The 16,858-nt window shown below is 35.6% G+C and overlaps 1 protein-coding gene across 1 annotated transcript; it reads left to right on the top strand.

Moving 5' to 3' along the window:
* Positions 1-14,624: 14,624 nt before the first annotated feature.
* On the top strand, positions 14,625-15,730 carry LOC125225750. The gene is made up of 2 exons (XM_048129592.1): positions 14,625-15,006; positions 15,225-15,730. Exons 1-2 carry the CDS (start codon positions 14,643-14,645, stop codon positions 15,665-15,667), a joined length of 807 nt encoding a protein of 268 aa, XP_047985549.1. The 5' UTR covers positions 14,625-14,642; the 3' UTR covers positions 15,668-15,730.
* Positions 15,731-16,858: the final 1,128 nt, after the last annotated feature.

Here is a 16,858-nt window from a genome sequence, read left to right as displayed (position 1 = left end):
ACGATTTATGGTGCAATGTCCGAGAGACATCGCTTTTGATGACTAAAGAGACCTATGCGAGAGCGACACATTTTGCCACATAGCTGACAAGGGTCGCTTGCAACCGATTGCGACGTTTCGCTAAGGTGTCTTTTTTCCCTTTTGTCAGCAAGTGCCGCAAACCAGGTCTCATCGACGAGCTTGCGACTATCTCCAACGCACTTTCGCCACTCCGGAGAAGCGGATTCTCCGCAAGCTTCTCCCAGTTTTGGTAGTAGATTTTAAAGGCTGCCATGTCCCTCTTGCCGTAGTTTTTGAAGCGAAGCAATGGTCTCCCAACATCTCTTTTGGCAATCGCACAGCTACCCAGTCCGACCGCGCTTCTCAAACAGAGGCGACTGGGTTGGCTGGGGCATGTGCACAAGATGGAAACCTCCCGTTTACCACGCCGTGTTCTTCTAGGCGAAGTTGCAAATGCCAAAATACATTACGATACAAGTGCGTAAAAAAGGAAGTTCGAAACGAGTGGCGATAAATTAAAACACGACCAAAGGGAGTGTTATAAATCGACGCGAGTGCGCTGAAACACCTTGGCGTCGCTTCTGTCTCTTATCAACGAATGCAGCAAACCATGACTCATCCATCGCAAATTTTGCGACCCTCCACAATGCATTTGCGCTACTCCGTTCGTTGTTCTGCAACCATCTTCCAGAGTCGGTAGTCAATATGAAAGGCAATCATGTCCCTCTTTGCGCAGTCTTTAAAACGCTATAAACAATTATTCAAAATGTAAACTTAAGTTGCTCAGTTGTAAAAAAACGGGATATGTCTTTGTAAACTATCTTAATTTTACAATCTTTCGGAAAATATTGTGTAAAACAAAAAAAAAAACATTTAAGTATTTAATAAGTACTTTGGTAATATTTCATTATGCAAAATATCTTGACAGCGAATTTAATTAAGCAAACGCAAAAATAATGATTTCAGCACCTTCTCTACTCCAGTAAATTTCCCGCGTGGCAGGGGAGCTCAAAGTTCGGGCGGCTCGAAGCGGACCGCAATTTATAGGTACAAGATTCTTTTAACGCGGCAGTTTTATTACTATATAATTTTATAATAAAGTTATTTCAGATGTTGTTGATAACGTTATGATAATGGTTATCAAGTCAATTCAATTCAAAATATTCTGTATTCGAATAGGCTTACGATAAGAAGTTTTATCACAAGTGGATTGGTAGCGTCTATTATGTTGTATTTTTTCAGTTGAATTACTTATAAATACTTCTAAAACTATTTAATACGTAATACAAATTGTAAAATAATTAATATACCTATATTTTAAATACATGCAAAGATATGATATCAAATAATAAATATTTTATTATTTGAAAATATCATCCTCCTATAATTTCTCACAGTATCACAGGTGTCTGCTTACCATCGGGCCGAGGAACGCTTGTTTGCCACCTTAAGTTATGAAAAAACTGTCATTCCACTGGAATTCATTTATTCCCATAAATAATACTTTAAATATTTGATTTGTACCTCTAAATCGCAAACCGTAACCGTTATAGCGTAAAGCTTACAGAATAATCGGGCATAATTTATAAGGTACGTTGCATTTATAATTTCAATATTGAATATACATAGTTATTATTTATTTGTATACTTGATATCTAAAAGTGTGGTTAACTTCGTATGAAGAAGATTCTCCATACGACGTAACACATTAGCTTATTATCTACTAAGAGTGCAGCATAATTAACCTCTGCGATGCAAAATAAATTCAACGTATTCTCATACAGTAAGTAAGGGCGAACAAGACAACAAGAACATAAGAAAGAGACAGCGCGACGCGAGTCATGTTCTGATTCATAACTGTACATGAATCATCTCTGATAAGAGAGCTCTTGGAAGGTTATGCTAGCCTGGTACTCTGCCAAGTGTCATTTGTAGAATTCATACTTATTTGTCCAAAAAAATATCAAAAATATAATTAGACCATCAAATCAACCAACTATATCATCTTCTAAAATATCTATCGATTAACATACCCACTTTTATAACCACTTTGGGTGGGTTATCGCTCAATAGGTAACAAGTAAAGGCCTCTGCGTGAAATTCGTCTATGTCCCTACAGCTGTATTCACTAAAAGCCTCGTTTGGGTTAAGTGCAACGTCATTTTGGTACTGTTCCCATATTGGCTCTAGTTTTCCCCAGTAGTCATCTGAGATCGTTTCTCCTATGCCTGTGTTCCTTTTAGAAGACGTTAATATATGTGCAAACTCATGTGTGACTATGTAAATGTTGGCGTTTTTTGGATTAACTCGACAGAAACTATTATTTTCATATGCTTCGTACGACCGATCACCTAAGTGAATAGATTCAAATGTTTGTCCATAGTAGTTGCCTCGATCGGTCTGACCATATTCTCCCACTACAGGTTTTACATGTATCTCTTGATTACTCTGTAGAATTGATTCGAATAGTACACGTTTGGTTTTAATGTTCCTTAAATCATATCTAGTACCGAGACGCTCTAAATGGTAAAACACGTCAATATATTGCTGTTCAGTGCTTTCTGCTACGAAACGCTCTGAGAATATATGAACATGACAGTTGAATATACGATATACCAGTAGCTTGTACTGTTCAAGTGTAGGAATATTGTGTTCTGTGCGATTCTGCATGATTTTGCCTCTTACTTATAAATGTACTACCAAAAAACATTGGCATTATTTTCTATACTATATTACCACTATGATTACTATTTATTCTAACTCCGGAGTGGCATCTATAATTTTATGTCCTACCTAGAAACAGTTGTATTAATTTCTATACTACATCACAGTTATTGAAACTCCCGCGTCGCTGAGAATCTGTTCGCGTCCACTTTTTGTATGTTTTCCGTGGTGGGGATCGAACCACGAGTCATAGCGCTGAGCTGGAAAACCTAGCGCGTCTGCGCTGAGCCATCGAGTTATGAAATTACTGTGTTGAAATTATTAATCGCTACCGTCGCGCGCGCTTATATTGAACCACGTGGTATGGTGACGTACATGCGATAGATAAGCAAGACAAGAACGCCCTTATATTGTCATAGATTAAATGGACATGGAGGTCATTTTACATTAGTTTGCTAACAAACTAATTTAACTAGGTAGGTAAGTATTTTTATATGCATATTAGTTTTAATGATATGTTTAATCTTTTGTTATGTTTAATAAACATTAACTGGTAACTATCACATGCTAAGTTACTTATAATATATACCTACAGGTAGTTTTTTTTATTGTACTTCTGTCTCAAAGCTCAAGATGTTAAAATTAATTAAATACGAGTAATACGACATTGCACCTTTACGGCGCTCGTCTTGCCATTTTCAAGCATCTACTCGTAGTCTTACCTACCTACAATTATTCTTGCATAGTCTCGTAAACTTGATTGATACAGTATGTTCTAAATTCCAAGAGCATTTTCTTCCCGATCAAAAATTAAAAATGTACCAAATAATTTAGTCAACTCTTCCTGTTCCCAAACTACTAATATGAACTATTTATATAAATACAAATATTTCTTAAATAAACAATAGTTTTCTTACATCTAAAAGCTCATGGGGTCATCTTTGACAACTAATCGCAAGATTTGGCGTAGGCACTAGTTTTACGAAAGCGACTGCCATCTGACCTTCCAACCCGAAGGGTAACTAGGCCTTATTGTAATTAGTCGGGTTTCCTCACGATGTTTTCCTTCACCGAAAATCGACTGGCAAATATCAAACGACATTTCGCACATATATTATTATGTTGCGAAAATCTCATTGGTACGAATCGGGGTTCGAACCCGCGACCTCCGGATCGAAATTCGCACGCTCTTACCACTAGGCTACCAGCGCTTATATTATTTAAGTTAAGGAAACATAACTTTACATAATTATTTTCAATCCATCCTCATTACGTTGTCCCGATATTCGCCACGACTCATAGGAGCCTGAGATCCACTTTGACAAATAATCTCAAGATTTGGCGTAGGCACTACTTTTATCTATTTATTTAAACTTTATTGCACAAAATATACAAAAATGTACAAATGGCGGACTTAATGCCAAAAGGCATTCTCTACCAGTCAAACACAGGGCCAAACAGAGATTCAATACAAATTGTGTAGAGAGAAAACAAAAAGGTGATTTACTAAGAAGAAAAGCAAACTATATATATTTATATACATATACAGCATATAAGGACTGTATCGTTAAGTATAAGGACAAAACAAACCTCGTCTAAATGTTGACATGTGCATAATTTTGTATTATTATGTTCCGAGAGTATGATCTTAAGGTATTGGTAAGTACTATTTGATATAAGAAGGTCTGAAATTTTTTTTTATTTTAGGGACTTTTTGGTACTTTCATTAAGGTCTAGCAAATAAATTTCGGACAACCCCTATCTGGCTTAATTTGAGAATATTTCAATGACTCTTTGTACGATTTCAACAAACAAAGGTTAATATGCTGCCAAAATATATTCTTTAAGAGTCGTCTCCATGGTTTTTCCAATTGGGTACTTGTAGAATAAATGCGGCGAATTTATATAATTTAAAAAAACGCAATTTTGAGCAACGTTCCGGATTGCCGTAAATTTTTGATGCTAGCAGGATGAGAGAAACAGATAAAAAAATTTGCCATAGGCCAAAGTCTTATTGACATTCATGGTGTTTGAACAGTGCTTAAACCAGATCGATATAAACAATGTATGATAGTCAAATTCGACATCAAAGTCGGAGTTAGAGTAAACACCATGCCACATTCTCTAAATGGCCGCCATACACAGATCCTGAACTATATTTTTTTTAAATAACAGTGGCTAGACTATGTCCAGATATTCTGCTTTGTGGATCATGTGTCGTTGAGGTTCGCACCATACAATTTTTTCGCAATCGTATCGTCTTTTACGCACTTTGTGAATTTTCTAGTAGCATTTGTCCGGAATCGTAATTGGTACTCGGGAGGATTAAGTCAATACTGTCTAAACCATATGCTTTACGTCGAGTTTCTAGGACAAAATGTGTACCTTATTATGTGCCTTATTAAGCCCATGGCTTGTTATAAGAAAAAAATATAATAGCAAATAAATACGGCTACTCAAAGTTGTCTTCATACTTAACGATACAGTCTTTACTACACATACTTTTACATAAATAGATATTTATAATAAATATTTTAAATATTACATATAATACATACAATGAAATATATATAATATTGATGGATATTATTCGAATTCTTGTTTTATTCCATTATTTTATTACACATTTTTAAATAAAAAATATCATTACATTTTACACTCTTCGAAGTCCGCATAAAAATGTGTCACGCTCTTATCGCTCTAAAATTAAGTTCATGACTAACATTTTTTCGACCATTGTTATTGCATGTACGTATAAACTCGTAAATAAACTAACTCTTAAAACTGTCAATTTGAGTCCCGTGTTAGTGTTAGAACATCCTGTATCCTGTAATACAGCACCCAGCTGAAACTATTTAATAACTGAAACTATTTGCCTGGAATTAATTTGCACGCGGTCCTCGAGCTGTAATATTCAGGTTTTGGAAATGTGATACCAGGGTGAATCAACTTTTTCATTCCTGTTATTGCCATGGTTACGGTCCCCTGAGTCACGCTGGTTTTATGTAAAATTATACTACTTAAACTATGCCAAACGTGTATTTTTCTAGTGTTAACGAGCCCTTTCCTTAATTTGCCGCCTACAAACATGGACTACATGCATGCTTGCATAATTTTGCATAAAACCAGCGTGACTCAGGAGACCGTAACCATGGCAATAACAGGAAATAAAAAGTTGATTCACACACCAACATAAATAACTCCCATGACTTTGTTGAAAATACAATCAGATAAGGTGCAGCGGGACAATTAGGACTGGGGGTCAAATTTAAATTGGTACCTAGTCTATTTTTTTTTCATATTTAACATTATTTGCATTATTAAATAGTGTATACTTGTCATATACACCGTGTTTTTATTGAATTCCGTTAACTTTAAGGGAAGGTTCTTTAGATCAAATACCTACAATTAATTTCTCTAAGAAACTAGCGCCTTAACTCTTACGGTTACTGAGTTATTACAAAAATAAAAATAATTACTGAACATGTGTGTGACAGCCTTTACCACTTCCTAATGTTATTTGTTTTGACATGTGCCGTCAATCACTTGACAATAACTTGAATGTTATCTTTAAGGGTCTCTCACACTAATTAATTCATTTACTGCGTATGAAAACGATGAAAAATTGTTTTTTGCGAATTTAACTAAAGTGGTATACAGGGTGGTTCCTGATAATGAACAGAACAACCTGTCGAATTTAACGTAAAACAACAAAAAAAAAACACGGTGTATATGATACTAGATTTTTTCCGCGGCTTCGCCCGCGTACGTTATCGTATGTATCGTATACTTGTTTTCCCATTCAAACTTTGAACCCCCATTTCACCCCCTTAGGAGATGAATTTTGAAAAATCCTTTCTTAGTGCCCCTCTGCACCTTATAGTTTTGGAATCTCGACGACCAGCGGTTTCTGCTGTGCGTTGATATGTCAGTCAGTGAGTTTCTTCTTTTATATATTTAGATTTAGATAGCACGCGTTTTCAGTGGATACACCGTTATTAAGATTAAGTTAATAATGTAAAATAATATGAGAAAAAAAATCGATCAATTGAAAATTGTCTCCCAGTCGTAATTGCCTTTCTGTAATAGTAAAATTACTATTGTTATATTAGATTGATAAATATAGTGCAGTATGCATTTTTTTAAGTACAACTTTCTTACGAAAGTAGTCTTTTATTTTTTTCAGAGACGTTTTTTCAGTTTATTTTGGCTACAAAAGGCTACAAAACATGTATCTTGTAATGTTAGTGTGTAATATTGAAGAATATTTTACTAAATTACTTACTAACAAAGATACATACGACTACGTACAAAAAGGCATACTCCCCCATCTGCGATTATCGGGGAAAAGGTACGTGTAGTAAATGTATGCGGGGCGCCCACATCACCCTTACTTTATGCTCAAATAGTTTTTCTTCGAGAGATTGATGGCTTTCTTCTATGTACAGTTGCTTTATACATCTATACATTTATGCGATCAAAAATATCTGAGCTCGACTTAAATTATGTATAATATTGTTATCACATGTCTATATTCATGAGGAAGCATCGCGAGGAAACGGACTAATCCCAGTAAGGCCTAGTAGTTGTAACCAGAGGTTGGAAGGTCAGATGTCAGTCGCTTCTGTACAAACTAGTGCCTACACCAAATCTTGGAATTATACACGTTAAACTTCCGTGAGACATATTCAAATAATTAATAAATCTACGGTGAGTACAGACTCACGTTATTCGTCGTACATCGCTATTGCTGGGACATGTTTTGGGCCAATTTGGAGGCCTCTCTTCAGGCATGTAGGAGCATAATATATAGGCATACAGTTCACGGTTTTTAGCCGCCGCGTGAACTCCTATATGCCTGAAGAGAGGCCTCGAAATTAGCCCGAAACATGTCACAGCAATAGCGATATAATAACGCGAGTACAACCGTAGATTCATTAATTAATCTTAGCGAACGCCAGGATAACGCAAGGAGGATGATTATGTCTATGTTCATGTAATTAAGTGCGTTTTCAGATTATCCGTTTTGATGTAGGATTTTTTAATGTCTTCTGTTCTTTGCCAGGCTGTACTTACTATGGGCTAATTACCACGTATTTCATATCTCGCGATGAGTAACACAGTATTGGTCACAGTGAGAGTAAACGTGACTCCGAGTACGGAACTTTATCTTCGGCATTACTGGTATAACTCAGTCCCTGCAGTATGCCAGTTTGTGTAACTTTTCTTAGGGTACCGTGGGTAAAACATTTAAATTTTCAAATTCTACAAAGGTTATAACAGTGTATTCTTGACCACATTTCGAGACTATAATGTCATATAACCTTTTCTGGATATCGCATAGTTTCAGAGTTATTACCAATTGAAAGAAAAAAAATCTCTTATTGTTACTCAGTACAAAAGGCTTATTTAACGACGTTGATGCCATTATGGAGAATAATCTCACTATCCTCATTGATGTCAAAAAGTGACAATTAACCCTTTAAAAAATGAGGTTTTTAGAAAAAAAAAACTTTAAGTAGGACTCGGCTGCCCTAAGCAGAAATCAAGTATCTGGGTTTTGTCAAATTTAACAGTAGAGCGAAAAAGCGTTTTTTTTTTTATTTTTCCTGATTATATGCTTATTAATTAATTGATAGCCTTTAAAACAGTCGAACTTTATTATACTAGATATCATTAATAGTGTACTATAATTATTTTTTCAAAATTATTAACACAATCATTTTAAAATACAAAAACAGCTTTCTGCGTAGAATGCGATAAGAAAATTTTAAAGCTTTTCTACAAGAAAGCAAGTATCTTGAACTGTTTTCATTTAGTTTTGGTATGCTTGTTATTTTTTACTGTATCTAAAACACAAACTACAGAACGGATTTTCATGCGGTTTTCACCAATGAATATAATGATTCTTAGGAAAGGTTTTGGTATATAATTTGTTGAGATCTTGTTTGAATTGGTTGAAATACGTCAATTTTTGCTAATCAAGTCGGTCAAAATTCTGCTGGCTGAGAGCTTTAATCGAAAACGCTGCCCAAACTGTTTGAGATATATTAAAACAATGTATGGCGAAATTGTGTATCTTTCATAGACATACAAAAAAGTCCGTAATAGCATATGTTTATCTTTTCAGGATAAATTACTATAACCATTTTTATGATAGCCCCGTGCGCAGCCGGGGCGGACCGCTAGTATATGTTTACAATGTATACATTTTAGATAGATGCCTTCAATGTAGTGTATGTCATGCTTGTGTAAATTAGGTTTTAATATAAATGCAATATTGGAGTAATCCACGGAAAAGAAGCTCTAGTTGTGTTTGAATGCAAGTTGTCTTAAGATTATGGGTTTAAGAGGTTTTTCTGTCACGAAGAGTTCAAAAATACTCATTAAACTTAATCAATTACTCACGTTGTAAGAGACTATTTAAATAATAAAAAAATCCTCGAAAGGGATTTCCCGTGGAATGCACAATATTAATTAAGTACAGTAGGTAGGTGCCTAAATACTCGAAGACAGAAAAAAATAATGAAAGTTACCTATAGTCTTCCTTAATTATAATAATAGGGAACTGTAGTTAAAATAAAATATTTTGTACTATGTACGAAATAAAGCATTATGAGCAAATAAGTATGAGAAAACATGGACAGCAGTTATTTTTAAATCCAATTTCTACTTAATAAGTCAGGTAGAAATATATAAAGTAACTGAGTTGACCGTGACGTCACTCAATTCAATTTCATATAAATTCCATATTAGCAAGCCGTTCAAATTCGTTTTGACAGTTCTTAAAACGAAGCTGATTTGATTAGGAGGCAAGTAGCCTATTGATCAACTAACCAACATGCAATAATTATGTAAGTATGATCGTTATATGTATTTTCGTATTTTTGATAAAATAAGTTTCATATTAAATAAGACAAGATCCTCGTGCTTTTCCTGTTTACATCTGGTTGTTTTAATACTAAGGCAATTTCTACCTGAAAACCCAAGTTAATACATGTATAAGCAATTACAAGCTTTTGACATCATAACATAATGATAGACGCCGAAGTCAAGTAACTTCACAATCAATATCAATAGTTCTACGCTGAAGTCAAGTAACTTATCAATAAATATCAATATTTCTACGCTGAAGTCAAGTAACTTCGCAATCAGTATCAATATTTCAACTCTGAAGTCAAGTAACTTAGTCATCTAATATGAATTGCAAGTATCTTTCGTAAGATACTCGATTTCAAGATAGAAATAGGGTAGATACTTGACTTTAGCGTAGAATACCCCGTTAAAAAAAGATACTTGAATTTTTTAAAGTTCTGTATTTTGAAAAATATACATTATAAAAATTTCAAAAAAATACTGAAAGACGTATTTTGAAAAAATGAATCGAATGATGTAAAAAACCATTTTTTGGAAAATTTTGAGATACTTGATTTCTGCGTAGGGCAGCCGAGGTATTATGAAAAACATTTACTTTTTTTGTGAATTTACATTCAAAACAGTAAAATACAATAAACAAAAAAAAAGTCTCCAAAAATTTAGGGTTGGATGGGGAAAGACTGAAGGGATTTTCTTGACATGGTAAGATCAAATATGTGCCGTATAATGAATCAGCATGGGCGGCTTTCCATCTTACCCCGCAAGAAAAAACCCTTCAATCTTCCCCCACCTTACCTTAATATTTTTTGTTTGTTTTGCAACAAAACAGCAGTTCTCAAAAAGTTTGTACAAAATTAAGTTAAATTTGTTTTTATTATTCCTATTTTGTTACCAAGATTTTTTTTTGAATTGAGATTTTAGTAAGTTTTATTTCGTCATTAAGGTTCTCTAGTATCTATATTTTCTTAATTATAACAATAAAATTATCCTGTATATATCTCACGAAAATCGACTTATATTACTAAATATTGGTAACAAAATAGGATCAATTAAAATTTGCTGACGTGGCTATGTACAAACTTTTTGAGAACTGCTCAAAAATGCCTGGTTAAAATATTTCGGGTTATTCAAACCCACGGTGCATAAACACGAACCAGAGTGAACTTTTTTTTTATTCGATAGGTGGCAAACCAGCAGACAGTTCGCCTGAAGGTAAACTGTAAGCGACGCTGACGGGTTCAGTATCAACCTCCTTGGTCTGAGCGCCATGGAGGTTCGTGTGAAGCGCGCGCACTGGCCATGTGCGCGGCGGTCGCTTATAGCGCTTCTTTTGTTTTAAAAAGGAAGCAGTAAAAATGTGCTCGCTGTGAAAACTTTGTATTCATAAAATTGTTTGGTTTTCTTTGAACAATTGTTGTTATATTGCGTGTAAATAATATTGTATGATGTGCCTGACGTCTGTCTGTGTGTGGTAAATAAACTGTGAGTACTTTCGTGTGTATATTTTTCATCACCCGGTGCCCGATTTGCTACAGCAAGCGATTACTGTCTCCCATGGATACCCAAAACACCAGAAGGTTGCGAGGTGCGTTGCCGGCATTTAAGATGGGTGTACGCTGTTTGGAATACGTTACTCAATAGCTTAAACGTTACAAAAAGATAATGACTTTGAAACTTGAGCAGTTTCATGTGGCCTTGTTACTCCTAGTATGTGTGTACCTCTATGTACCTAATACATACGTCATAAACATACGTTTGCCTAATAATTGACTGGTAAAGAATGCGTTATGGCAATAAGTTCGCCTATTGTACCTATTGTGTATTTCTCTTGTGCAATACATCCATACTTCCTCCATCCATCCATACTATCCATACTATCCATCCATACTAATCCATACTTCCATCCATACTTCCATATCCATCCATCCATACTTCCATACTCCATACTTCCATCCATCCATCCATACTATCCATATCCATATCCATATCCATATCCATACTTCCATACTTCCATACTCCATACTTCCATCCATACTTCCATCCATATCCATCCATACTAATTTATAAATGCGAAAGTAACTCTGTCTGTCTGTCTGTTACGCTTTCCCGCTTAAACCACGCAACCGATTTTGATGAAATTTGGAACAGACAATCTTTAGACCCTGAGACAGAACATAGGCTACTTTTTATTTCGAAAAAAAGGGATGAAGGGGTTGAAAAAGAGGTTGAAAGTTTGTATGGTATTTCTTAATTTTAAAAGATAAAACCATGAAACTTTATATTTTAGCACTTGATAAGAAATTATTAAACATATATTTAAAGTCACATACAGGTCGAACGCGATTAATTAACATTATTTTTACCTTTAAAATAAACATGGTGGGAAATAAAAATTAACTAAAAGCGGGTAGATAATATTTATTTGTCTACCCCGAACATTTATATAAATTAATATCGGGTAGTTTTGTGTTGTTTACATCTCCGGTGACATTTTGCTGGGACGTCAGTCTTCCGCGACCACGGCCAGTGCAACCTGGCCGAAACGTTGGGAAAAAAGGTAAAAATAATGTTAATTAATCGCGTTCGACCTGTATGTGACTTTAAATCGAAACGTTGGGAAAAAAGGTAAAAATAATGTTAATTAATCGCGTTCGACCTGTATGTGACTTTAAATATGTGTACAAAGCGCGAGAACTTAAAGTGTTATATCATTAAACATCTTGATAAGGGATAGGGATAGGAATAGCGATAGGGATAGCGATAGGGAAAGCGATAGGGATAGCTATAGGGATAGCGATAGCGTTAGCGATAGCGTTAGCGATAGCGATAGCGATACGGATACGGATATGGGTATCGTTAGAGGGATACGGATAATTGGTCGGCGGTCTCTTACAATCAATGTGCTCTAAGACGATCGTTGTTTGCTTGCTTGAAGATTACGTTTGCGATAAGTATAAGCAAAATGTAAAAAATTGTAAGGGATAATAGAAAAAAGTACTTTTTACCCACCGATCATAGTGTCGAAATACGGGCTATGTGGGATGTTTATAAAGGTTTCCCCAGCGTATATAGAATTACCTACGCTGTGGTCGATGTGTAATATTTCTATAATCATTGCAAGCAAAAGTATTACGTGCAATCGAAATAATCGCAGATAAATATACCTACAGAGAAACCTACGGTCCCTACGGATCCAAATGAAAATCTTAATGAATACTTTTATTACGCGGGCGAAGCCGCGGGTAAAAGCTAGTATTAAATAAATATAGAAAACTGCGCAGAACGGAACCCTGCCTCGTCCCGTTTGTATCTTTACAATTTTCCCCCATTCTGCGACTGAATGGTGCGAATTCTTCCGCGCTTGATTTATGACCGTCACCAAATGTATTGTTCCAGGTAAATAAATGAACCGGGGTCAGTAGGGAACCCTCGACTTGAGAATTGATAAGAGTAAAAAATGTTGTACTTTTTACACGTTAAAGTAGATACCATGCTTACTAATTTTGAGAAGTAGAGGTACTTTAGTAAGAAGTTCAAAATTATAACCCTCCTTTTGCGTTGCCGTAGTCGGGTAAGAAGTGTCCGGAAATTGAACCCTGGTCTTCTTACATGGCTGACATCTTTACCGCTAAACTACTAAGTGGTATAATAGTGAAACTATACTTCCTTAGTTCCTTAGGTCTTCCTTAGTAGTGTGTGTACCCAAATTGTATGATCCCAGTTGGTCGAAATAAAGTGATTTTAATTTTTAATTTAATTTTAGTTGGAAATTGTACTACAATAATGTTTAAGTATTATTTTGTACTTGATTTATGACCGTCACCAAATGGTTTGTTCCAGGTAAATAAATGAACCAGGGTCAGTGAGGAAACTGTCGGCTTGAGAAATGATAAGAGTTAACAAAAGAGGAACAAAGGTTAGTTGAAAATAGCCTCTTACGCTGTTTTATCGCACAAGCGTGACATACGTATTATGAAAATACATTTATGAAAAAAATATTGCACATTCAGATTTCTGACAGTAATTGTAATTGCGCACTCAGATTTTTGACAGTAATGGCAAATGTATGAAAATTTTACTAAAGTATGCATTTCAGATACAGACATTCTCAGACTCAGACCTATATGTCTACTTATACGAGTATATATCTTCGGCCGGCAACCCCTTTTGTCCCGGCCTCTATAGTAATGTACTATTCTTTAATATAAAAATCGCAAAACCTGTCAGCAGGTATTTATCATAAGTAAATGGAAGTTAAGCTGCACCCATCCAGGAGCTAACAGGTCCCACCCTGTATAATAAAGTTGTGTGTTATGTGTGTGCGCGTGCTGATTAAGTAGTGTAGCTTTTAAGCCATCGACGCGACCGTCGACAGTTCGTTCCCAACTTCGGACGCGCTCGGTACCGATCAATCGGTAATTATTGTCGGGACAATTTGTAATTTTAACTGATTAAACAAGTAAACCTTGCGATTAAGTTTTATTAAAGAAGAATTACCCAAGAACTATTAGTGGCGCAGTCTAAAAGGATAGCTAGAGCTTTTCCACCTCAAAAGCCTAGTCACCGGACCTCCGGAGCCGAAAATGCTGTTTGCCGTCGCCATACTGTGAGTCCTTTCCATTTTCCTTAGTGTTTTTGTACTTTACAGAAATTTATTAATTTTCTTTCGAACTGCTTAATTGTATATCCACAAGTTTTGTCCAATTTTCCCGTATTCGATTTCCTTTAATTGTTATAATGGCGGAAGCAAATAATAATAATATTAATCAATTTAAGATAGCTCTTAGTGTTATACCAGAATACAATGGAAGTCCAAATCAGTTACACAGATTTATAACTACGTGTGAAACCGTCTTGACCCAATACTATGACGTAGCACAACCCAATAATTTTAACAATCAAATATTGCTGCATAGCGTTCTTAATAAGCTGAAAGGAAAAGCCGAAGAGGTCGTTACTATAAATGGTGTTGCATCGTGGGTGGAAGTAAAACAGGTGTTACTAAAAAATTTCGCCGACCAACGGGACGAAAACTGCCTTAATAGAGACCTTGTTAATTTGCGCCAAGAGAGCGAGACCCCCAAGAATTTTATAACCGCTGCATGCATTTACTCAGTACTATTATAAATTACGTTAACTTGCACGAAACTGACGAAAACAAGAAAGCTTGCAAGCGAGATTTCTTTACATCTCAAACCTTGAAAGCTTTCCTGACTGGCCTTAAGGACCCTCTGGGTGTAACTATCAGAACCATGCGTCCTTCGGACATGCCAACGGCCTTGCAATTTATCAAAGAGGAACAAAATATACATTATCTCCAAAAAAGGCAAGCACCTCAAACTAATTTCCAAAAACCATTAGACTTAAACAAGTTTGCTCCTCACAATTTACCCCCAAGACCGGTGCCCTTCGCCAACTTAAATAAACCGTCATTTTCACAACGACAAAACGTCTCATCTCATCAAAATCATCACTATTACTTACTTATTTTTCCTATTCGTTTATATCATAATGTACAATGTAAATATGGACAGCTCAAGTCACACGTCTACCCTCTGATGATATTTTTGTATAAATTCTAGGGAGTTCTGTTATTGGCTATACTTATAAGTATATATCTAATTGTACTTTCTTATTGTAAACGCTGTTGAACTTCTCAATAAATAAAATAAATAAATAAAAAAATAATTACAGACCTTTCTATCCCAATCCATACAAAAATAATCCGTGGAACAGGCCTCAATATCCCTACAACCCATCAAGGCAATTTTCTGGACAACAAACCAACAAAAATGTAGAACAACCTAAACCTATGAGTGGAATTTCATATCGATCAGCTCAGGTACCATTGAGACCATACATGCCAGCTATAAATAACCCTTTAAATAATCATACCTGCCAAACTATGTATCAACAACAATGTCCGGCGCCTGAAATGCTTATCGCGGACCCACGCGAATACGCCGCTATCACTGGCGGCCACAGTTCTGAGAACGCGCAGTGCGACAATGTATGCACAGACTATTTAGACTACCAGCAGTACCACGATAATTATGAACTAAATTTTAATGAACAGGAAATTAATCAGGATTTTCCTCAGGATTCGGATACGACCAAAGACCCCTAGCATTAGAAATACACGCTCACTTAAAAAGACGGCTACCCTATATCGAAATTAAAGAGCCTCCCTGAAATTACTGATTGATACCGGAGCTAATCAATCATTCTTGTCACCAGAAGTTTTCGAAAAGCATTTCAACAAGCATCAGCTATTGTTCGAACCATTCACTGTAAACTCAGATTATACTACTGTTTTTAACTACGCTGTGGAGATACCTTCGTTCGCCGAACTAAAAGAGAAATCTTTGTTTAAATACTACATTTATAGGTTTCATAACGTATTTGACGGATTAATTGGTTTCGAAATGCTGGAACATTTAAAAGCTAAAGTTGACCTGGAAAACAAATTACTTATTACACCAAACGCTAATATACCAATAAAGGTTTTGACTTCTGAAACAAAATCTCTATTCGAAGCCCTTATAAAATCAAACTCAACAAAGGATTTGATGGTACCAGTCAACATCCGCAACGGTGATATCTACATCCCACGCACTAATGTAAACAATTGTTACATTCCCGACACTGTAACCCGAGCAGAGGCAGGTAAGGCCCACCTGCAAATAACAAACCCGACTAATAATGACATCATTGTTATGTTATCGTCGCCCCTTAGAGCCCAGACGCTGAATAATGATTATGAAATTTATAACTTAGAAACGACTTGCGAGAAAAATGATAGTGCTCTATCATTTCTTAGAATGGATCATCTTAACATAGAAGAGAAATGGAACCTCTCAAACTTATGCGAAGCATATAGCGATGTTTTTATACTGAAAACACTCCGCTTACGTTCACGAATCAGATTAAACACCGGATAAATACAACGGATGAGATCCCAATCTATACGCGTTCTTACAGATATCCCCAAATACATAAAGCAGAAGTAGACAAGCAAATTGAATCGATGCTTCAACAAAACATAATACGTCCATCCAATAGCCCATGGTCATCCCCAATCTGGATTGTCCCAAAGAAACAAGACGCAACAGGCCAAACTAAATGGAGATTAGTGGTAGATTATAGAAAGTTAAACGAAAAAACAATAAGTGATAAGTATCCGATCCCTAACATCAATGATATTTTAGACAAACTTGGTCGATGCCAATATTTTACGACATTGGACCTTGCCTCAGGGTTTCATCAAATAGAAATGCACCCCGATGATATAGAAAAAACTGCATTCAGCGTAGATACT

This window comes from Leguminivora glycinivorella, chromosome 4, assembly GCF_023078275.1.
Source record: "Leguminivora glycinivorella isolate SPB_JAAS2020 chromosome 4, LegGlyc_1.1, whole genome shotgun sequence".
Lineage (NCBI taxonomy): Eukaryota > Metazoa > Arthropoda > Insecta > Lepidoptera > Tortricidae > Leguminivora > Leguminivora glycinivorella.
The sequence above is the reverse complement of the archived record's forward strand: the minus strand, read 5'-3'. Positions and strand labels throughout refer to the sequence as shown.